This window comes from Protopterus annectens, chromosome 9.part0, assembly GCF_019279795.1.
Source record: "Protopterus annectens isolate FY-2018-M chromosome 9.part0, PAN1.0, whole genome shotgun sequence".
In the NCBI taxonomy this organism is placed as follows: Eukaryota; Metazoa; Chordata; order Ceratodontiformes; family Protopteridae; genus Protopterus; species Protopterus annectens.
In genome coordinates, this window is record NC_056743.1 from 202,785,294 (window position 1) to 202,811,036 (window position 25,743).

Consider the following 25,743-nt stretch of genomic DNA (forward strand, 5'->3'; position numbering starts at 1 on the left):
TTACAAAATTTTGGAAGGGACATATGCTGGAAGGGTATAGGTGATAGGTTGAAGATTGTGGCACATTGCCTTTTGTCAAAGTAAGTTGGTTGCAAGGGTCGGCATTGGTATATTGAGAGTCATTCACCTACAGTTTGGATGGTTATTACTCTATGGATGTATTAATGGCATATACAGGGTGTTTTTTGGTTGATAAAGGTTTTCTTGCCTTATAAGGGATAGTGGGTTTGATGGCAAGATTATCAGGCAATGGATCCCAATAAGAAAGGAAATTTCATTGTGGTTATTAGTATCCATTGTGCAGGGAAAGGGGCTGCAGTTAGGCTTGATGGCAAGTCATTCACCTTGTTTTGTTTCATGTCACAGTGAGCTTCTTAGAGTTTTGGTGATACATTGCCCTTGGGGTTTCTCCTGGTGTGGATTTAGTTTTGGGTGGTGCATTTGGTAGGTACTGATCGGGGAATCATGGTGAGGCTTCTATTGGTAGTTAGCTAAGCAAGAGTTTATCCATTATACAGAGGTTATGTTAGGTTATGAGGTTATGGTTGTCACTTTAGCTTTGTAGAGGTATTGGGGGTTTAATTTTAGCTGTTTAGGCAATTTGCTATCTTGGCTGTTTATGGGTTAGGGCTGTGGGAGGTGATGACATGAATCCAGTTTGGATAGAGAGGATGACATACACCGAATGATGGCTGGCTTTATGCCTTTTGAGGGGTGGTTAGGAAGTTCAGTAAGAGAGAGGGGGAACAGTCTGGTCAGGCTGCTGGGTGGAAAAGAGGGACAGGCTTGCCCTCTTCTGTTCCCCCTCTGGTGTTTGGATGTTCATTTCAGTAAGCTTGGAAGGAAAGTGAGCAGTTGGAGGCAATAAGTGGTAAGTATAAGTGAACGGAGGTAAGGACCCTGCTTATTTGGTTGGAGGGGTAATTCAGTAAATGGCATATGAAGTGATTTGTTGGATGTTGCTTCATAAGTAAAGGACTTGGTGGGATGTGTAATTCAATAAATGGTATATGAAGTGAGTTGTTGGATGCTACTTCATAAGTAAGGTAAGTGAGTAGAGGTATGGTTACTGGGTGAGGATGAGTAAAGTCACACTGTCCTGATTAACATTACAGGGATGTTTATGCTGTGATTAAAATCAGCTGTACTATGTTCAGTTGTAATTAATAATATTGGTTATCAAAGCCATGTTATGGAAGTTTAATAAAGGTCATCAAATGTCATTCAGTGTGGTGTTTTTTTGAAGGGGACCGGAACAAAGAATGTTCACTAAAGAATTATTGAAATCCATACAATTGTCTTTAATTATAGTGAATAACAGCCAGAAGATACTGTTAGGCAACCAGAATTTGATGGATACAGTATGAAACAAGCCTTGGTTCATAAATAAAAAAGGGCATGCTATTAAAAGTTTACTGGAACATCCTGAAACTAGTCAAAGTATACAAAAAAAGAGAAAAGGCACTTTTTCTTGTGGAACTTGTTCTCAGTGTAAAGTTATGTAATTGTTCCTAATTTCTCAGTGAAAAGCAAACAAAAATGGTGTGAAAGATAAATATACATATGATAAAAGGACATAGTTTATTTGGCACTTTGTAATTGCTGTGAAAGTTACTATATTGGGAATTTTTCAGGAAATTGTCACAATGTATTAGCATTTGTATGCAATAAAACAGCATAATAAAAGTAATGCTCATGCAAATCTCTGTATGTCCTGTGTTAATTTAAAAACGTCATTTTCCTAGTTATTGAGAAAGTGAACTTGGACATATGAGGAGGCAATTTGGGCAATGTTTTGAAGGCTAAATAATTTTATTTACAGCTTACTCTGATGTCATATCTTCCTCTAGGTTTAAATGAAATGCTGATTATAAAACATATTTTAATTTATATGCTCTAAAGTAGAGGTATATATTGTATATAGCTATTAGGAACAAGTTTAGATCCATAGAGTTAACAAGTATGCCTGTAACACATTTGGTAATTATAAATAACTCGTCTCTAATTGTTAGAATCTTGGCGTTGTATGTTAAAAAATGGAATTGTGAGAGATGCAAGTTTTAGTTTTAATTCATAGTGATACAGACTACTGACACTTCAAATATAAACTAAAACATGGAGTTAAAATAATTTCCTTAAATGTTAATGGATTGAACTGAAATCAGAAATTATGTGATCTTACAAAATATCTAAATAGAAACAAACCTTGTGTATTTGTCTTGCAAGAAACACATATTAAATCAGTAGAAGAGAAAATTAATTTAAGTCAATATTTAATTTTTACCCAATCCTCCTTTAAGAGAAAAAGTAGAGATGTGGCTATTTCATGAAAATTTATAGTAATGCTAAAAATATTATTTAAATATAATGACAAAAAAGGGATGTTTGCAATGTTGGTAATAGAGTTTTGCAGCAGAATCTTGACATTACTAAATATTTATTGAGTTATTTTAACTGGGAACTAGTAAAACCCCAAAACACCTAGAAAATCATTTAAATAATGTGAAAGGTAGGTTAATCCTAAGTGGATATTTTAATTATATGTTTGATAAAGAAGAATCCAGTGCTGAAAGAGAACTAAGAATTTCTGTGACAACCAAAGCATTAAAACGGAACTAATCTCTTGAAGTTAAAAAATACATTCCAAATAAAAGACACAGTTTTTTTTTATTCTTCTTACACTATTTGTATGTTTTTGGGATACAATCAAGAATTGATAACATATTTATTTCAAATGACTTAATATATAAAGCTGAACATTTTATAATCTTCCTATGTCACTTCTCAAATGGCAATACACCTAGCCTCACATTAATTTTTAACAGTAACAAATTACCCATGATAGAAAAGGATACCAGCTTATATTACAAAACTAGAAAAATTCTAAAAAAGGATTAAAGAAATAGACTTGTCCTTCAAAATAAATAACACAGTAGATATGAATAAATTGTTGAACTATGACTTATTGAAAGCCTGTATATATGGCAAATTAGATCAAGCCAAATATTTGATACAGAAAGGGAATAATGAATATATAATGTAGGTCAATTCCCTTAACAAAAAATGCCAAGAATTATGTTATCATAAATCATCCTTAGCAAAATAAAAAAATGAAGCTTGCCTCCTATTCAGTGTCACCCAGAGGTATGCATGACTTAGGATGTGCATATATATGCTGAGATTCCTTTTTATAAGCCATATGAAGATGATTTGATAGCTATTGTAAAAGGTAAAGGGTGGATAAGATAGGGTATTAAAAAACTGAATATTTTGAGGAATGTTGGGCTGAGTTTGAATAAGAAAAAAGTGTAAGAGATTTGAGGATGTGGTAAAAGTTGTGGGGCTATATTTTTCAAAGAGCTGTTTTGATTTGCTAGGGACTGAGTTGGGAAATCAGAAAAAATAAGGAAGTAATGTGAGTGCTTTAGTTATAACTTGAGAGTAGTATTAATTTATAGAAGACTTTTCATTTGCCATTTTTAAAAAGGTTTATTTAATTTATTCATTTTGTTTAGGGAAATTAAAGTATTTAGGGGGCATTTGTTGTTTTCCTGAAGCTGAGGTTTTGGAATTATTTTCTTATGTTTATTTGGAGTTCTAAGCTCAATCCAATTAAAAGGGGACTGTTTTATTGTGACTATAAGAAAGGCAGATTAGGGTTAAACAATCCTGTTATGTTTTGTTGGCATCATTGCATGTACATTTTTGCTAAGAGTAATGGTGAAGTAAAGGCTTGTATAGGAAACATATGTGGGACAATTAAAAAGGAATATGGGAACTGAGTCAAAACTGAAAAAAAGCATAAGAATGTTATTGAGAAAAAATATTCTGAAGTTATTAAAATATGAGATTTGACATGGAATGTAAAATTTGATAGAAAGAGGTAGTGTGACAGGATTATGGAGTAATTTTATTATGTTAAAGTATGGGAGGCTAGGGATGATAAGATTAAAAACATTATTAGAAGGAGGCAAGATAGATTTAAGCATGCTTTAGAAGTAAAACAATTTTTGTGGAGACTGTGTTAAACAAATACCAGTTAAAGGAGAAATTAAATATAAGCAGAAAGAAGTTAGGTTATGTAGGGTATGTAATGTAGAGAAACAATGGAATGTATTTCTTTATGTATTTAAGAAATATTTAAGGAAACTGCTATGAAAATGGTTGTGTATGGATATTATAAAGATTTGAGAGGGGGAAAGGATATATTGGATAGGTTATTGATTAATATAGTTTGGAATATGAGATGCAAAGAAGTTTTGTATAACTAGATATGTGATCACAGTATTCTTAGGAGTAAAATTAAGAAGTGGATGTGGAATAAAGTGTGGGGTGGGTAATGTGGATGTGATATATTTGTGACTGTTGTTTTAATTCTATGAAGTGCAGTGATTTATTTCTTAATGTATGTTTTGAAAATGTAAAAGTTTTTATTTCTAAAATTGGATATGTAAATATATGAAAGTGTAATAACGTTTGTCATTTTTTACAGGTGCCACAGGATCTTTTACATCCACCTGAATACCACCCACTCAAGTAGATGGGACCTCAGTTTAATATTTCATCCAAAGGATGAGTTAACTGGAACTTTCACAAATTGGAATAGCTAGGTATATTTCTCAAGGAAAAATAACAAGATACTATAGACATGCATTTTGAAAATACTGTATATATACAATCTAAAAATGTATTAAGTAATAAATTAAATACTTTTTTTTAATTTTGAGGAGAAATGCAACTAATAAAAGTATTACTTCCCAAAGCCTTATATACAGTTCAAATAGTCACATTAACACCAAATAAATCTCATTTAAAGTCAATAATTAAAATATCTTGAAATTTCTTTGGCATTTTCCAAACCTAGGCTTGCTTATAATCACCTTATTAGTACTTGGGGAAAGGGGGAATTAATTTGCCAGATATATACACCTGTGGAATGACTTCTCTTTTTAAAGTAATCATACATTGGTTGGAGAGTGATTACTTGTCCAATTGAAAAGAACTACTCACAAATCTTTTTTTTAAAACAATAACATGAAAATTCCTCAACATCTTTTATATTTGTCTTTTAATACATTATAAACCCAGTTCACAATATCTAAACAATATTTAAAAAAACACAAATTTTATAAATAACCTTCCAAAATTAAAGAATTGGTTTGGAGCGATATTCCCTTTTGTATTTGTTAAATGTCTCTAAGAAAATATTAATACACATAAGATTATATATTGGAAGGACAAACATTTCATAAATTGGCATAACTGTTTTATGATAAAACTCTTAAAGACGCAACTGGCTCGATATCAAAATTCAACCTTAGGCAAGAAGATTAGGTATATCTACAAAAAATTATAACATATGTACAACATAAATTTATAAATTCCAGTGACAAATTAATCAAAGTTTAGAATATGTATGTCATATTATAATAAAACAGTTTTGTCTGGTTTATGTAAGTTTTTATTGAATATAAGGAAAATGTAAATAATAATTATTGACGCTTTGTGTTTCAACATGAACATTATAGCTTGACAGACACTGATAAAACTTTTATTTTGAAATCAGTAGGAAATACATCATAAATACAGTTGTGGAAATTTTACACTTGGAAATGTATACAAAGTTTTTTTTTTTTTACCATAGAGAATGGAGAAGTTTTTTTCTAAGAATTCTCAGATAAGTTGCTGGAGATGTAACAATGTTCTGAATCCAAACTGAACACATATTTTGTTTGAATGCTTTTATGTTAAACTATATTGGGAAAATACAAATCATTTAAATACTCTTTATGAAATCACAATATTATGATCAATAAATAACTGATTTTAATTATTGTTTCTATTACTAGGGGCTTAAAATCTGATCATATACCACATCTCTGGTTTATTCTGGTAATAGGAAGAAAAATTATTACTAGAAACTGAAAACAAAATAAAGGATCCCAATTCAAAGATTTTCTTCAGCTCTTACAAGCTCAGAATTCAGACAACCTGAAGTAAAGTGGATCAGAACAAGCAAATGTTAACCATAACATTTTGGAGACACTGATACAGCAGATGGAGAAACATGACCTTAACAAGATGTCCATCTCTTTGGGAAATTAAGAAACTAAAAGACTGCCTAAATTATTGTTTAATAGTATTTATTTTGAACATGAGACATTTATAAGCTGTTTTAAATCTCTGCATTTATGTTACAGGTAAACAAATGAACATAGTGTACAGAGTCCGAATGTTTAAATTAAAATATTATTTATTTAAAATTTGGTTGTGTTATCTCTGCAATGGGAATATTAATATGAATTGTCTTGTTACACATTTGTTATGATCTTTTCATTGTAACTTGCGCTAACAACCAATGAAAATATTAAAAAAATAAACCATGGACATACAGTGGATTAAAAATTATTCTCATTTTTATTAGTGTTTTGATAGCATGTGATTTGTTGTTTTTTACATATTTAAATGTTGACTTAGAGGACTGTCTTTGTCTTCCGAAGAAGTTACCAAATTAAAAGGGTTGAAAATGCTAAAAATAATTAAATAGGTGTCTCCGTGTATGTAAACTGAAACAAAGACCCAAAGACTACCGAGTATTGCTGGCAAAAACCACACACACACACACACACACACGATGTGACTTAAGCACTTTTGTTCTTTTACTTATAGAACTTCTTAGTCATTTTATCAATCTTTATCAGTTATTTAATTCTAATTTTCTATTATATCGTTCATGCATTGATGCAATGCAAACTCAGTTTTTCTCCCTTCCCTTAAAAACTTATATTTCTGTCTGTTATAGTTCTCTCTCTTTATTTCGGTGTTATGTACAGCAGCTGCCATGGCAGTGCAGATGGATAGGCCTGGTTTCACTGTTGCATAGAGCCCAGACAGCTGATGAATCTTCCCCTAAACTAGATGGACTGCCTCCCCAGAAGTTGAGCTAGGGGAGAACAATATACCTCACCTGCCCCTGGGGGTGCTTCACTGTCTGGGAGAACAGTTGCTCTCACTCGAGGCTGTGCCAGGGTGGGTGGTATGCAACACACAGTGAGCTGGCAGAAGATGTATAGAAGCAGGAGGAATAGCAGATAGATGCTCATATCAGTCACCGGGAAGTAATCCTGTTGCAGCTAATAGGGTCACATCTCTGCCCAAAACATCATAGCCATAGCCAGAACCCAGTGGGGAGGATGGATATGGTACTGGTTGACCTGTCCTTGGGGATGACACTACAGGACAGAATAGGAGACCATTACCGCGATTTCACCCATCAAGGTGTAGCATTCCTATTTGTGCCCATGCTCCCCACTGTTTGTTGTCTAGTTCTCCCCATCATTAGTGTCTGCCCTTTGTTTGTCTGTTGTCTCTGAATCCACTCTCCTGCCCCTTCCTCAGTATGTCAGCTCCTTCCAGGGTCAACCTTAATCTAAATAGACCAATTTGGCCCAATAGGGTCCTGCTCCCTCATGGGGCCATGTACTACGTTATGACAGAGATATTATTCCTTACATGACCCACAAATTTGTCTAAGAGACACTACAGCAAAGTGCAAGCATTTTCCTACTGTAGTCCTGCTCTCATAATACTTAAAAATCCAATATTACTAATAACTGCATATTCATGCCTGTTTTACAGTTTACATTGTTAGCTACTCATACTCCCATAATAATCATTTGCTATTGCTGAGTGCTCCCTCAACTCCAGTAATTGACACAAGAGTCCTTTACTGCTGTTGAAACCTGGTTAGCCAACTCTCAACTAATACTTAACCCCAATAAAATACAACTAATGATATTCTATCCCTCTAGAGCCTTAGCCTCCATATGACCATTCACAATACTCTCAGCTAATAACACCCCTATCACACCTGCCCAACACATCAAACTTCTAGGGGTTATCATAGACTACAACATGAAATTCGATGTGCACATTGCACAGACAATAAAGAAAGTCAATAAAAACTCTGAACTCTATATAGATGCAAAAAGTATTTCACCAAAGGCAGTAAAGCCACCATCGCAAGAACCCACCTATTATCCACACTTCTCTATGCCTTCTCCATACTCATCAACCTAAACAAAGTAGACTTTAACAAACTAAACACCTGCTATAATAAAATAGCTAGGTTTGCTGCTGACTCACCCTTCAGGACACATCACTGCATAGCAATCAAGCAACTATCCTAGCTAAAATTACCCAACCTGCTCACAATTAACCAGCTTACAATAGCCCACCAAATTCTATATTATCGCAATAGAGTTCGGTCTCTTCTAGGTCTACTTAATATCTACTCTAACAAACACCTATTAAGATCTACTGTTAAAGCACAAGCTGACACAGGCAAAAGCAACAATAGCTCTGGGGACTCCTTGTTTTCCATTTCTGTTGCAAAAGCATAGAATACCATCCACATACATATTAGGACCACTGAAAACAAAATTAATTAAAAAAACTCCTCCGGTCCCATTTACATAGTTCTTGGCTTGTAATTGTTCTGATCCTGGGTAGCTTCACTTAATTAGATCATATCATACTTTAACCTCCTATGAAAGCTTGCAATAACTCCTTTCTATACTCTTAATGTGTGTTTACTATACTAGCCACTGATGAATGTAACCAAATGACTGAACAAAATGTCCTTTCATTTGTATTGCTTATTGTAACACACTGTGCTCCCTATAGTATATTTACCTTTTGCTCCTTTCTTGGCCTTGAAGCTGTACTTTATTAACTTTTTGACTCTGTACTGTACTTTATTAACATGTGTATTGTATTTACTGTATTTGCTGTAATAATGTTTGTGGAGCTTTTCTCTATGGGTCTCCACTGAAAATGTAATCCATGCCCAGTTGAACTTCCCTGGAAAACAAATGTAAAATAAAAAATAAAATTAGGATTTGTGATAGAGTGTTTCCATTTCAGGATTTTGACAGAGATGTGCTTGTTGCAGTCATAGATTAGAGCAAAATAATCCCAGAAAAGTGAAACATAAATTGTATGTGCCGAGTAGTGGGTGCAGAAGAAAACGGAAACGTGGTTCACTTTGCAGAAAGTGGTAAAACAGTAACACAACAGAAAAAAAACAACCAAAGAAACAAACTTTAGTCAGTATCAGTTCAACAGTGGTAATGTAGTAGGGGCAAGCATACAGAGAAGTATGCCAGTATAGTATGCAGAATAAATGAACACAATCGTAGATAGATGTGATAACAACAATTCAGTCAGTAAAATAAGTAGTAAATAGATAAGAAGAATACCTGTGCATTGTCATAACATAGTATAGTGTAATGTTTCTATGGAGAAAGTAATATGCAAAGAAAGTATTTGTGGTATATATAATTGTTGGGCTTAGGATGTGAACAAGAGGAAGGCATAAGTTAAATGAGGAGAAGATAGGAAAGGAGGAACAGAGAATACAAAAAAAAAAATACATTTTTGGGGGGAAGGGGGGAACAAGGGAGATGCACACAGCTATCTCCTACCCAGGTTCAAGAGATCCAGGCAGTACTATAGAGTTTGAGAACATGTATACTGGTAAGCTAGGGTGTACCCATCTAGTGATACACAACACCACAGTGACCCATTAAACAGCCCCCTTACAGTGTGCTTGAGAAAGGAGATGTTGGATGAGGGGGTAATCCAGGAGTCCAGTAGTTTACTTTTCTTTAACATGTCTTATGGCAAAATACAAGCTAATAACTAAACATATTATTTTATTTTAAAACACAGTAATAGCATACATTCCTGATAACTAATTTGAAATAGTCTTTACTCCTAGTAAGCCAGCAAATGAAGATAGAGAGATAGAAAGAAAGGGTGTTAGATGGGGAGGCTAGATTAGGGGACCCACTAAAACAGTCCATATAATGGCCCACAATTATTAAGGCCAGTCCTAGCTCCCCCAATGAGTCTTGTATCTGTTATGTGTTTGTCCCTGCTACCTTCTCTCTATTAATCCATCCAATTCTTTCCTTACTTGTTTTCCTTGTGTATTTCTCTCTACTTGGTGCCCACGTTTTCCCCCTCTGTCCAATATTCCCACTTCACCCCTAATTCTGATCAAAAATAGCCTTAAACAGTGCAGGGGCCACTTTAAATTAGAATACCAACCAAAAAAAGAAAAAAAATCAACGATGAACAACAGACAAAAAATCCACTCAATTTATTGTACCTCCACTTTAAATTAGCATGTTTCTTTTTCTCATCTTTTCACTTTTGATTGCATGTGCACCCACTAAGGAGAATAAACCCCGTATGTTTGGCAGCTGTGCATATTAGATTCTATAACTGCTACTCTGGATTTCTCTCCTGCAGGTTCTGCTTTGGGTGTGAATATAATTAGTAATTAGCTGCACTTTGATCTCCGAGTTGTCACTTTGCCTATTGCTAACTAGCACTGAGACTCATCGTGCTGGGGTATTAAATAGCAGGATGCTAGCCGCCATCATGATGGACGTGTCTGAATCCAAGGGTATATCTTTTTTTTCTTCATGACTCTCTCTCTCTCTCTATATATATATATATATATATATATATATATATATATATATATATATATATATATGGCTTCTAGTGCAGTCTCTGCACCATTTTTACTGTCCTCCTGTGAACTGCCATTATCATGTATATATCCTTATAAATATAACATAACTTAGAATATACCTGTTTTCTAGCAGTGTCTTCTCTCACTCTGCTTCTAGGTATTTTACCAGCTGTCCTTTCTGCTTTCTTGCATTTCTTGCTTGTTTGATTTTAAGCTGCCTTCTCCCAACATCTCCAGCATTAGGTCTTGATACAGTTTCTCCTCCAATTGTATACTCCTTGTCTAAGATTTTTTTTTTAAATGCATTCTGCACATTTTTTTTCTGAACTGAATTTACACTTTCATTTCTTAGAGATTACTAGTCTATTCCTGCCATGTTTCCTCTGTTTCATTCTTCTCTTCACATGTATCAGCTCTTTTACCTAATATTTCATACTTTCATCTTATGTGCTCTGAATCTCATTCTAATTTGTAGGGTTTCATTGCTAGCTAAAGTGATGCTGTGAGGTTCATAGGTTCATAGGTAGGTATTAGGCTATTGGCCCAAGGGCCTAAGTAAGCCTAGCCAATAAGGTTCCCTGGCTTACGCCACCCAAGAAAGTTATTTTCCTGTGCCCCTGTCAAGCAGAGCCACAGAAGTGATCCCTGGGGTGTATTTCCTATTTCCCATCCACTCATCAAGATTTTTCTTGAAGAGTGCTAATGAGAAACTTTGCTTGACATAGATGGGTAGCTTGTTCCAGAATATGGGAAGTCTCTGGGACAGGAATCTATCCCTCCAGCATGTCCTGTTTATTGTGGTGACAAGGTTTAGGTGCCTAGAGCGTGTAGCTCGGAGGGATTGGGATTTCTTTAGGGTTAGCATGTCCAACAGCTCTGGGTTTGACATTGCTTTATATGTTAAGCAGAGATCACCTCGGAGTAGGCAATATGCTATGGAGTAAAGATGGAGCTTTTTGAGACTGTCAGTGTAGGGCATCTGTTTGAGGCCAGTAATCCTCTTTGTGAGGTAATTCTGTGGCTGGCATTGTACTCTATAATGGGTCAAATGAGTGTCAAGTACAGGCGAACAATGACCTCTTTTTTCCCGGATGAGAACCCTTTTGTGATGAGATGTGCCACATAGAAGGATTTCCTGACTACTGTGGTGATGTGATTATGAAAGGAGAGACTACTGTCCACCTAGGTCCTAAGGTCTCTTATCACACATTTGGCATTAAGTAGACTGCCGTTTATGTGGTATTTCATGGGTACAGAGTTTTTACCGAAGAGGATGACAATGCACTTTTTGGTATTGAGCTTGAGACCATGGCTCTGACACCAGTCATCTGTCTCAGTGAAGCCCTTCTGTAGGATGTCCTCATCATTTATGGACTTGACTATGACTCCTAGTTTGCAGTCATCTGCGAACTTCATCAGCCAAAAGCTTCCTGTGTTAGCCTGTACTTCAGAGAAGTAGATACCAGACAGGAGAGGTACAAGGACTGAACCCTGTGGTACTCCACTTGTCACTGGTTTGAAGTCAGATTTGGAGTCTGCAACTTTTACAGTGGGGTTTCTGTCAGTGAGCCAGTTGGCACCCCATCTTGTGATGTAGGGATTTATACCTAGTTTACTGAGTTTAGCTATAATTCCAGAATGGGGGATGGTGTCGAAAGCCTTGGCAAGGTCAAGATAGGCTGTGTGAACCATCTTACCCTCGTCTACGGCTTTGATGACTGCCTCAAAGAAGTCAATCAGGTTCAGGAGGCATGATCTACCTTTCACAAACCCGAACTGGGTGGGGTCCAGAGTTTGGAGGTTACCAATGACTTTGTTTATGAGTTCCATGATGATACATTCCATGGCCTTACACACCAGGCTCATCAGGCTAATAGGGCGATAGTTCCCAGAATCAGGGGTGGCTCCCCCTTTGTGGAGTGGAATAAGTGTTGCTGTATGCCACTCAGTGGGCACAAAGCCTGATGTGAGGCTATGATTGAATATGGTGCTTAGGTGGGGAGCCAGTTCATTCTGAAGTTCATGTAAAACACAGCCTGGGATGTTGTCCGGTTCCATGGATGCTGTGTTTTTGGCTTTAGAGAGTGCAGCTTTTACTTGCATAGTTCTGATTACAGGGACTTTGCATTCTTCCTGTATAGATATGGGCCCTTTAGGGGGTGAGAGGGGGTAAAGTTAGCACTGAACCTATCTGCCAGGATGTTGGCAATATCAATTGGTTCTGTAATTTTCATACCATTGTGCTGTAACTCAGAGCAGATCTGGGTGTTGCCACTGAGATTCTTGGCATAGCTATAGAATGCTTTGTGGTTGTCCCTAGAATCAGTGGCAATTTTGTTTTCGTATCTAGCTTTGGAGGATCTTATAAGGGATCTCAGCTTCTTACTGGGGCTGACCAGGGAGCTCCTCCACTCATGGGATTTTACTCTCTTTTGCAACAGTTTCTTCCTTCTGTTGTAGAGCTTGTTTATGGCAGGGGACCAACAGATTGGCTTCCTTTTTTTGGAGAATAGCATATTGATTCTGTTTGGGATAGCACAATCCATGCACTCGTGTAAGTGCTTATAGAGTGCATTTGTGTAGGATTCAGCAGTTGTAACTGTATTGTCCATCTGCATGGGTGTCATGAAGTTCGCCAGTTATGTCTTAAGAAGCATGAAGTTGGCATTGGAGAAATTTTTTACCGTGGTTTCCTTAATGGGGGGTGGGGGCAGGATGTGGATATTTAGGGTGATTAGCTTATGTTCAGATCTGACCAACGAGGAGTTGACTTCAGGTGTGGAACACTGGTCACTCATGCTGGTAATGACTAGGTCTAGGCTAGGGTATTGTTACCCCTGGTGGCATTGTGGATAAGTTGAGCAAAAGAGTTGGTACATGAGTAGTTTTCCCAGTTAATGGTGAGGTAGTTGAAATCGCCCATTATTAGGGTGTTTGGTTGAACCCTAATATTTTCCAGTATATCAAGAAAATCAAGAAAAGAGGAGTGGAAATCCTGGGGTATGGTGGGTGATCTGTAGCAAGCTACAATTTGGATTGCAGTTTTGCCCAGAGGTAAGAAGGCACGATTGTATTGATGGTTTTCTGTACTTACTGTAAGCTGGTTAAAAGGCTTGTTAATAACTGTCAGGCAAGATCCCATTTTCTCCTGCTAGTCTGCTACAGGAAGTCACACTAGTACAGGTCTCCATCACTCCAAGCAGAGCTTCACTCTCCAGTGAAGTCAGTGCCATGAGCTCTATATAATCACTCATTCATTTGTTGAACTCCATGATGCAATACACCCTGGCATCCACCGTTCCAGGGCAAAGAACACCTTTGTGAATGATGCCATACTTACTGTTTGTCCTAGGCCATCTCCTTATTTCTTCAAAACCTGCATTACTCTGAACCCATTCCCAAACAGATTATATTTTCATGCTAGACAGTGGCATCATATTTACTACCCCATGCAAATATTCATGCCATCTTAAGGATTTTCTGCCAGTCCCTCCTGCCAAGGCATCAAGCCGGATCCTTACCTTTCTCTTCTGTCTCTCACCAAAATCAAGTCTCCAAAGAATGGATTCCCCCAAGGGAAACTTGTTTCTTTCTGCTACTAAATTCTGTCTCATCCTTTTGTGGTTCTATACTTTGAAGCTTTCTAGCACCATTCCTGGTTTCTACTTTTATATGTGTATGGAAGAATTGAACTCTATGACTTGGAAAGATGATTCTCTCCATTGCAGCTAACTCTGACTAGACATGTCAAATCATATCTCTCAACACAGAGTGGTGCAGGGAGACTGATCATCTCAGCATCCACAAGTCTATCTCACAAAAGATTGTTGGTCCATAATCAGCGCACTATTCCCATTATTTTTTACTTTTTACCAGCTGCTATGTTTATTTACTTCCTACCATTTACTTTTTGACTTCTTAATACACTATCAGTTTAGGGACAGAAGGTAGATAATTTTACATTTGTTGTTTTATTTTACTCTGGTTGCATTGTTTTTCTTAAACTGTTAACAGATTCTTGATTAGGGTCATTTAAGAAAGATTTGTTTCACGTTCTTTGACTGCAAAAGGGATTAAACCTTTCTGAGCTGTGGGAGGAGCTGATAAGTAACATTTTTACTTAAGGTAAGAAGAACTGGACAACATGTAATCTTTGGCACCTGCCACTGTAATATGTCTGCTGCTCTGGGATGATTTCAGCTTTCTATAGTTATAGTTGAGTACTTGCATTGTTTCTTGTCTGTTGCTCCTCTTTTATTGCACTTTGGTGTATTTTCTTTCTTTTTGGTCTGTCTTTAATTTTGTTTTTTCTTACAATTTTGAATTTTTTTTTTTACTTATTCACATTTGTTTACTAGGATGGTCCAAATGGGTGAATTGCCCATTTACAATGGAGGCCCTAAGAGCAAAGCACCTCAGTGAAAAACATGTAATCATTAATACCGACTTAGAACAGCATTAAACTGTATTATCTTAGCTTGACACAGTAACAATGATTGAGCATTTACATACTTAGATGGAAATGTACAGTATTAGCTATGGTTGGTGCGTCTTTTGGCTTTCCCCGGTTAGGGGTCGCCACAGCAGAACTCCGGTCCGCTAATGATTGGTAGTTGATTTTTACGTGCCAAGTTACCAGCCCTGATGCACAACCTTCAACAAAGGTACGCCCATTCATGCATGTCTCCACACAGAAGACGCTCTAGCTGAGAATCGAACCGGACAGCGTCTTACTGTGAGGCGATAACGCTACCGCAGCACCACCACCGTGGTACAGTATTGGCTATGGTACAGTGATTAAAAACATTTTCTAATTCAGTATACATGATACAGTATACAGTGAATTGAGCATTTTCTTAACACAGTATTGGTTGACATTAGGAAGCCTGATATATAAAGGATTAATATTTATTGAAAGTATACAATAGGATATGAGAAAAAAGTATAAGAGTTGTGTTTTAGTATAAGTGTTATGCACTGGGTAAAATAATTTAGAATTGGGAGAGATAAGGTTAGTTAGACGATATAAGATATGTAGTTAGAGGAGTGAGGAAAAAGCAAAAGGATTTAGGGTACAAGTAGGCAAATAGAACTTTTTAGGGTGTATGCTAACCAGATGAAGAACAGGGGCAGAGACATATTTTGGCTAAAGTAGTCTTTTAGAGTTAATTTGAAAGACTGAAACTGATGGACAGACCTGATGGTTGCAGGTAAGGAGTTCCAAGTTTTGACAACATAGGCTCTGACCAACAGATTTGAGAGGCTTATGGGTGGACAGAAAATGGTGGTCAGTGGACCACATATCTCTGTTGGGGGCAAAGTTAGAAAGAACAGTACTTACTGCAGGGCAGGTAGAGGGGTGACTGGTAATTTTATAGGCTTGGAGTAAGTGTGTGTGTGTGTGTGTGTGTGTGTGTGTGTGTGTGTGTGTGTGTGTGTGTGTGTGTGTGTGTGTGTGTGTGTGTGTGTAACATGGTGGGGTAATTCTAGACAATGTAGAGTTTTGAGTACTGAAAAGTGGTGAGTTCAAAAACGAGTGATTGCCATGAATTTTGCACCTTTATTGTAATATTCCTCAATTTATTATGATGTTTGAAGGTTAATGACTATGGGACCACAATAGAGATGTGATGGGAGAAAGTATGTAGAAGCTAGAGTACTTTTAGTTGTATTGGTAAGGAAATATTTGGACTATAGAGCAGGCCTAATTTCTGTTGAGTTCTTTGTATAGTATTTTGAATATGTAGGTCATATTTAAAGTTAACAATTGTGATTTCTATGCTGGTATTGTTAAGAGAGAGAGTGTTAAAGTTAGAGTTTTCTTGATAAAAAGATATTGAAAGAAAAGTAGTATTTTTTGGGGGGGTTGGGCATGAGTTGATGGTTACAGAGTCATTTTTCAGTGGTAGTGAAAGCTTCTTGGGTAATTAGCTGGAGGTATGTTAGGTTGTCAGAGGGGCATATAAGGGTGGAATTATCTGCATATTGGATTAATGAAGCTTGTTGGCTGGATGAATTGAAAATATTGGTTAGAATGTTGAAGAGGAGAAGTCCAAGGATGGAGCCTTGTAGTACACCTGTGGTAACAGAGAGGTATAAGGAGAGGATGGACATCCATTTGATGAATTGTTGTCTGTCAGAGATGTAGCTATTAAACCACTGGAAGGTAGGAGGATATAAAAAAGAGAGGACATTTCAAGAAGTTGTTTACTGTGGCAGACAGTACTGAAGGCTTTTGATACATCCAGAAACAAGGCGGAGACTAGTTTGCCATTTTCTCCGGCTTCCTTAATGGTTTCTATGAAGAATAGGAGTACAGTATTAGTACTATAACAAGGAAGGAAGCCATGTTTTGTATGGGTTAAAAGTTTTTCTTGATTGAGGCATGGTAGTAATTGTTTCTGAATACATTTTTCTAATGTTTTTGAGAGGAGGGATTAGATTGCTATTGGTCTAAAATGTTTGCTTTCTGTTGAAGTGCCACCTTTGTGAAGAGTGATAACATGAAACTTTTTCCAAATGGGAGGGAAATAAGATTCCTGGATGGACATGTTGATAAGTATTGAGATTGGGAAGGCAATACTATTAGTTGCTAATTTAAGGTATCCACTTGGCATGTTATCAGCAAAGGTGGAGCATGGTTTAAGTACAAGTTTGTAGTTGTTAGGTAGAATCAATAGTGGAGGCTGAAGGATATTTAGTGAAAGGCACTATATTATCTATAAAGTATGTGTTGAATTGTATGACAGTTTAAAGAGAGGTGTTATTAGGATATAGGTTAGAAATCTATTGTTTTCCTGGATATATGATTTCTTTTATGGGTAGCCAAAATTTTCATGGTTTAAGAATGCTGCTATAGTAAAGTTTCTTTTCAGCATGTATTTGCTTTTTGGTAGATTGTGGAGTTCTCTAAACTACTGGTAGTTATGTGGGGGGTTTTGATCTTGCCATTTTTTCCAGGCTTTGTTTCTATTTTGCATAAGTATTCTGCAGGTTTTGGAGAGCCAGATTGCATTTTTGTTTTTATTCATTTTTTATCTTGGAGATGCTACGCCATTTAAGGTATTTCAGAAAAGTGTATTAAATATACTTATGGCATCATCCAAAGGAATGTTTTGTAGAATATTCCAGTTTATGGAAGCTAGGATAGTATTGAGTTTTTATAGATTACATCTGGGTAGGTTTCTGTAGGTTGAATACCTATTGTTTAGGTGGAGTGGAACTGAGTCTATTGGCATAAGTTGGGAAGTGGTTACTAAGGGATTTTATTAGTATACCTGTGGAGAAAAATTTTCTGGGTCTGATACTATGATTGGGTCAAATGCACAGCTTTTGTTTTTACATTGATATTTGGGGCTATTAATTATTTGTTTTAAGCTGAATAAGTTAATACTGGAACTAAGGGAAGTGGAATTTAGGTCATGCCAGTTAATATTGACATCCCCAGACTGTAGTATTTAATATAGGATAGTTGCAGTTATGCAGTGTAAAACATCTTCAAGTGTTTCTGTGTTGAATCCTGCATGAGTGTAAAGGGTAATAATGCATATTTGTGACTGTTTCATTTCAGGAAAGTGATAAGGAGTTTAGCTAAGTTAAAGTTTGGTATTGGATCTCTATAGGGTTAAATATGATAATAGTTAGTTAATAGCAAGGCAACATCACCTCCTTTCCTATGTGTATTGCCATTTCAGATAATTTTAAGGCCAGAAAAGGTTATTTCAGAATCTGTTATGGTAAGTTTTAGCCATGTTTTGGTAATAGCTAGAATGTCTGGTTTATTTATTATGGGTTATCCAATAATGTACATCAGTGATTTTATTTCTTATGCTTCAAATGTTTATGGTGGCAAGATTCAGTTTTTTGGCGGGTAGTGAAGGGTTGGAAGCTGTGCGTTAAGTATATGATTAGCAGGATTGTTTTTTATGTTCCAGTTGGTTTGAGGCGGGGCCTGGGATGGGGTGGATGTCGCCACCAAGGAGAATTTTAGTATAAAGGCATGCAATTGCTGTTTGTTTTTTTAGATTTGTTTTGGTATGAAGGTTGACTGGGTAGTGAGTTTAAGATTCTATATCGAGGGTATAGGCAAAGGACATCAGTTAACAGGTTTGGCTAAATGAGTAAAATTTTAGAGTGGGAAGTATGAGCGGTTGTGGGAGAAATTGTTGGAGATATTAATACTTACTGTGAGGTTATGATAAGATGAGAAGTATGCTAATCAGATGAGTAGAAGTTAGACCAAGCTAAGAAGAAGCACATTTATACTTATTAGCCAGAGTGGCTGGTGGTGGGATAGAATGGAATAGGGAATACATAAAGTGGTTGGTAGGGTTTCAAGTTATATAGCTAAGGTCTTGGTTAAGGTCAGTTAGAAAATATTTATGTTGTATTCTTTGATCGTAAAATAATGAAACCTATTGGAGAAGCTGAAAAGATAAGCAGGACAGGACAAGATTTAATCTCTGGGAGCTGCAATTGTTCTGTGACAGATAACTGACTAATTTGGATTTTCCCTACCCCACCTGCCCTTTCCCTGTTGTGCTTTTAAATCCATTTCTTCAGTTGACAACTTCTTATGTCAATTTGACTTTAGAAGCTCCTTCCAAACTTTTCTCATCTGCTAATAGTAGACATCACTAAAAGATCATATTTGGAAGGTCCTTCCTTAGACTGATAAAAATTGAGTTGCCCTTCTTGTTATATCTTCACACCCACAGACTGCACACTCCAGTGCCTCCAGGATTAGCCCCCTTTTTCAGCTTACTTTTAAAATGTGTGAGCTAGTTCTTAGTATTGTCCTTCAAAGAGAGTAGGAAAGGCCTGTCTAGTAATGAGATGTATACAGAAAAACAAGCTGAGTTGAGGGAGACTGAGCGTACCTATACACTGTTCTGCTGAGCTGCATTTACCACCACCAGCACGACCCAGATAGAAAGAAGAAACATCAGTCAAACCCTTACAATAGCTGGGACCTGACAACAAGAAGCAAGTGTTTGTTTATGACCTTCTACTGAGTTTTTCTTTTCTAGTGAGATTGTTCCGTTGCTGGTTCTGGTGAGAAAAGTTGCAGTTGCTAACTCTCTCTTAGCTTCTTATGTGGTTAGCTATTGCCAAAATGATTCTCTGCCCCCAGTTTCAGTGGACTTGACTGTATTTAAAGAATAGTTGTGCAGCTTGGCGCTCTGTACTTCTGGGTGGGATTTAACTGTGCTTCATAGCATAGCACTACACAGGTTGCTAGGAGAAACTTTGATCAAGTCCTTGGATGACTTGAGCAATTACTGAAATAGGCACGTGTTTGTCTGGGACCTGCTAATCTATTATTTTTTGCTTGCTGATATGTTGCTGCTTCTGGGGAGAGAGAGAGAGTTCCTAAGTCTTGTTCGAATTATCCTGCAGCTAGCTGTTACAAGAAACTTTAAAAAGATCAGCTGCATCCAGTTTTCTTGGACTTCTTTGAGTGTATTTAAGGACACAGCTGCATAGCATGGTAGTAGTAAACAGATTGGAAAAATAAATTTCGGTCAAAACCTTGGAATACTTGCAGCTTGGCTACCTGTATTGTTTGCAGTAATGTGTTACTGATATACAAGCCACACCTCCTCCACAGTTCAAATAAACTCTTGATTACAGAATCCCTTTAAAACAGCCAGTTAGGATAAGCACACTCCTTGATAACTTACTCAGGCAAAAAGCCAAACTCAGCCTACTGAGTACTTATATCAGTAAGGTAAAATCTATTTTCTTTTTCTCAGCTTATCCTGTTGTAACTTAATCTTTTAATCTGTTGCCACTCCCTGCTAATGTGTTTGTATTAAAATTTGTTTAATTGTGTTGTGGTCTCGCTGGCATTCTGTTAGTGCTGAAACCAGTGTAATCCATATCGTACTTTGGAAATCATATTTCTAGCTCTTACTGTACTGCTATATTACTTTTTTATTGATACTTATATTGTGTACTCCACTGTGCTGCTCTGTACTACTTTAGTGTTGATAATAAACTGCTTCTGTCTTACCAGACTGTACATATTGCATATCTTATCACCTTGCACTGCTGTACTGCTGTTCACTTTATTTGATTGCTTTCCCTGTAGGATACATACTCATCACCATTGCTTTTTGTATTGTTATTTAAACTGCTTCTGTTTTGTTAGACATATCAATCTGCTGTTGCTGTCCATCACTGACACAATCTGTGACAGATGCAAGTATTTAATAACGTGCAGGCTCATTTCACTCCACAGCCTTTAAACAGTAAGCAGTACACTTACACTGAAGAGCTCACCACCAATCCCTTTATGTAGGCTGAGGTGTTTTGGAAATCACTACTGCATCAACATATAAAGAAAACACAGACTCTAGTTCAAATTTCAACACACACACCCACACCACCCACTTCTGCATCCAGTTTGCATACCTCTTCCAGGATTCACTGAGGCTGTGAATTTAACACCAAGGATCACACCCACCCATAGTAATGTTTTGATCATAGGTGACTCCAAAGTTAAATGCATAAACTCTACCCTCACCAGGCTGGACAAAAACACAGTGACGAGGAACTGACTTTTAGGATCCAGGAGCCATGATGTAATGGTAGCCCTTCTGTCCCTCTATCATGGTACATATGAGTATGACCTCATGGTAACTTGTGTGCAGGTAAATAAGGTTAGGCACTCTGCCCAAAGGGACATGATGAACTTTCCTGTTCATGTGTCCAAGGCCATGAAGACAGTGGTCTTGAGTAGTGTCATGCTGTTGCCAAGAGTAATGCAAACACTCAATAACAAAACAATAATTTCTAATAATAAATCTTCATCTTCCTAACTCAGAAAATCACTGAACAAGGTAGCAAGACTCTTAAATGTACCATTAGAAAACTTAAGCTGAGTAGGAATTCAGGGTAACCATTCCCACCAAAGGTAACTATAAATCCTTCATCATCTATGTTATGAATTGATGATGAAGGATTTATAGTTACCTTTGGTGGGCATGGCTACCCTGAATTCCTACTCAGTTTTAAGTTTTCTAATGGTACATTTAAGTGTCTTGCTACCTTGTTTCAGTGATTTTATGAGTTAGGAAGATAAAGATTTATTATTAGAAATGATGTTACAAATACTGCTGCAGTGGTGCAGCGGTAGCGTTGTTGCCTCACAGCAAGAGGTTCTCCTGTTTGATTCTCAGCAGGAGTGTGGGGGGTGCCTTCTGTGTGGAGTCTGCATGTCCTCCCCATGGTTGGGTGGGCATTTGAAAGACATGCGTAAATGGGTGTGCCTTTGTTGAAGGTTGGACGTTGAGCTGGCACCTCGGCGTTCGTGAAAATCTACTGCCAATCATTAGCGGACTGGAGTTCCACTGTGGCGACCCCTAACCGGGAAGAGCCAAAAGACAACACACACACATCTATGTTACGAATCTGGAAAGTAACACCCAAGTACACCCTGAGCTTGCCTACAGTAATAGTACCCATCCACTTGGATCCAAAGGCAATAGCTAGTATAGTATCCTTACAGGTAAACTTAGCTCCAACTTTTCCCCACCCACCCTTACACTGCTTATTTCTGGATGAGATTTTGATGAAGCCTGAGAAAATAAATAAGCCTTAAATTTTGCACATTTCCATCATATCCCTTGAGTGCATGTTACATAAACAGGAGACAGATGTTATATGCTTCACCCAAACAATGTGACTGTTGGGCAGAATAGTCTGATCTCACATGCATTTCCTAAATAAAAGCTTGGCTGTTGCATAAAAAATGGATTGACGCCAATTAGCACAGAAAGAAAAAAAAACTTTCCGACATAAAGTTTCAGTAAAGGAATAAGTTCACAACTGGAGAAAAAGGAGAAGTAAGAAAAAGTAAGCAAGAAGTACTCAGCACTAAAACTGGAAGACTTTTAGCAAAATAATCCAAGAAAGTTCAAAAGGTAGCAGTGGTGCTGTTGTCTTCCAACAGACTTCTAGTGTGGCAAAAAGCTAGAGAATGAGCCATGCTTGGAGCACCATGGTAGGGGGAGTGCTCCAGACAGCCCAGAAAATTTTACCTGCTACATGATCATAATCCCTGCGGTGTAAGTCCTAATACTTTACAAACTGGACCTTTTCTAAGCTCATGAATTCCACAATAATATCTTAACTTTCTGTTACCTACAATAGGTCTACATTACCTATATGTCTGTTACCAGATAAAAGTCAAAGTTTGTTTGTTTGTTTGTTTAACTGGTTAGATTGGCTGGCTAGTAAATGACCATTGTCAGCCATGACCCAGGGCAACAAATGCTTCTAAACAAACCAAGTGAATTACAAATTAGCCATACTAGACTAATCTGCAAGGCCATGGAGAAAATCATCATGTACCTTATCAACAAAGGCATAGGTAATCTCCAAACACTTGTCTCTACTCAGTTTGGATTTATCAAAGGGAAATCATGGGCTTCTTTAAGACAGTCACCAAGGCTCTGGATGAAGGGAAATCTGTGCATGCAGCCTACCTGGACTTAGCCAAGGTGTTTGACACTATCCTCCACTCAGGCATCATTGACAAACTCACCCAACTAGGCATCAACCCTTATATCATTAGATGGGTCACTAACTGGCTCACTGATAGAACTCGTATAGTCAAAATAGAGGAATCCACCTCCAATAGCAGACCTGTAACCAGTGGTGTTCCAAAAGGATCAGTCCTTGGACCTCTACTGTTTGGAATCTATTTCGCCAAAGTACAATCAAAAACTAAAGGTCTGTGGCTGACAACGTTTGCTGATGACTGGAAACTGGGAGCAGTCATAGAATCTCCAAATTATGTCAACATCCTACATGGGGGTCTTACACAAACAGATGATTGGTACCAAAGTCATGGCTTTAACTCAATGCAAAAAAATGTATTCTCATTCCTTTCAGCAAAATCGATGTTCCTGATAACTACCACAATTCCTTTCACTAAAAGCGATGTACCTGATAACTACCACATCAATAGCAACACCTTAAGTACTCACTCGGTGACAGACCTGGGCACACAGGTTGACAGCAACCTTACCTTTGACCACCATGTCTCCACAGTGGTACGAAAGGCATTCTATATTGCTCACCTCATATGTAAGGGCATTGCCTCCAGAAAAAAAAAGTTATAACATCCCTGTACTCTTCCTTCATCAGGCCAATAACTGACTACAATGCCCCTTTTGGTATGTACTTTTCCAAGCACCTGCAGCAATTGGAGAAACCACAAAGGTTCCTCACAAGGAAAATTCAAGGTCTTCAGTATCTGTCCTATGGGGATCAAATGAAATCACTGTCACTTTATTCTGTTTCATACAGATTACTCAGAGGTGACCTCTGCATTGCATACAAGGCAATCTGTGACACTGCTTTATTGGAAATGCTGCATATCTGTAAGTCAAATGGTACACGAGTTACTCACTATAAAGACCTTAACCTGGTATGTCGCATTAATAAAACCAGCTGGAGGGGCAGATTTGTCTCCCAGAGGTTACCACACCTTTGGAACAGACTCCCACTTCATGTCAAACAGAGCACCTCTTTGGCACTCTTCAAACATAATCTGGACGATTGGATGGATGACCATAAATTCACCCCAGGGGTTCCACCAGTGTTCCTCTTGGACATGGGCAATAGGTGCTGGTCGTGAAAATAAGGGTAAGAACTTGGCTAGGCTTGTAAGGGCCCTAGGGCCACTAGCCTAGTAACTTCCTATGATACTATGAAATTAACTCAAAGATAAAACATAAATATCAATAGGTTGAAAAGAAAGTATACATAGTATAGCCAGACTAAACTGACATGCATCTTATTTATTGGCATACCTTTTGAAGTGATAACCATTTACATTTTAAATTGCATCTAGCAATATAATTATACAAGTCTGTGTATGTATTAATCTGCTCAACAGTGCATAATATTTTTTTTGTTTGTTTTTTAATCAAGTATCACAGGAAAGACTATGAATTGTGATTCTCTCATACACAGTAAGTAGATTAAAAGCTACAAAGTTAACTTACTAAGACTAGAAACAGAAAAGTACCACATTGCGCATCATGATGTATATTGTTCTTCTAACAGAGAAATGCTCCATTAGGGGTCACACTCAAGACATCTTCAATGACAAGCAGTTTTAAACTGAAATTGTGGAGTACATAGCCGATGTTATCCATTGCCACTGGCACCATTACAACTATCACATCCATTATGTAGCAAGAATTTAGAATTACAAAGCAGAATGAGTGGTCATGTTTCAACCCAAAAACATATGATACACAGTAAATAAACTTTGTTGTTCTTACCTGAAATCTGGTTGGATTCCGGAAATGTTGCTTGCAGGGCCAAGTTGATTCTTTTGCCAAATGACAGGGATAACTAGAATTATGTAAAAGTGAGCTCGTGACTTACAACTCCATTATCCACCAGAGCTTAACAGACTTTGTGAATCAAAAGAAATAAGACTTTATGATTAAAATTTTCATCATACCATGCATCACCCTCTCCCTGAAGGAAAGATAAAGATTCAGAAAAAAGTGTACCTTTTCACAGATGACAGCAAGCATGGAGCACAGTTTGTCTTGATGAAGTTATTCCATGGTTCTGACATCAGCAGCCAAATCAGTGACTTTCCAAAAAGTACTGTATTTTATCTTTTTTATTGCTAAGAGATAACATTCTTAGAAAAACTTGCTCTGAGATGTAGATAGTAGTTTTACCAATTTACAGCACCCTCAGTGTTAGCAGTATGTGTTTTGAAGATACAGATGACACAGTCCCTTTTATAGGGATAAACGTGGATTCTGTTTTTGTTGTAAGGGTGACATTTAGCCATATTAGAGGTTATGGTTCAGGGAACTGGCAACTGGCAAACAGCCATCCATATATTCAGTCCAGATCCTACAGTTACAATTTAGTAGTGGCAGCCTGAAATTTGTAAAATACAGATTACTATGCTTGTGAAGGCTAGTGCTTCTTAAATATGTTGATGTGCAGTGTTAGCAGAGATCCAGTGGCCCATGATTTAAGAATATATATCTATACACACACACACACACACACACACACACACACACACACACACACAATGACTTAGTTATATGCATTTAGAACAAAATCAGACAGTGATTAAATGTTGGCAAAAACAATTACTACCTAGCACAAAAAGCATACACAGACAGACCCCTGGTCATGGCCCAAGA

General features: G+C 37.2%; 1 protein-coding gene across 5 annotated transcripts in view; it reads right to left on the reverse strand.

Annotated features, from left to right (window-relative positions):
• Nucleotides 1-25,743, reverse strand: part of LOC122811133 (high choriolytic enzyme 1-like) — a 201,119-nt gene that overhangs the window by 166,415 nt on the left and 8,961 nt on the right. For 3 of the 5 annotated variants that reach the window (XM_044082747.1, XM_044082748.1, XM_044082745.1), the window contains exon 2: nt 24,847-24,919. In XM_044082747.1, the coding sequence (XP_043938682.1) occupies nt 24,847-24,919 (73 nt within the window). Of the gene's footprint in view, nt 1-24,846; nt 24,920-25,083; nt 25,469-25,743 lie in introns of all 5 variants that reach the window. The other 2 variants (XM_044082749.1, XM_044082746.1) reach the window with 1 other exon arrangement.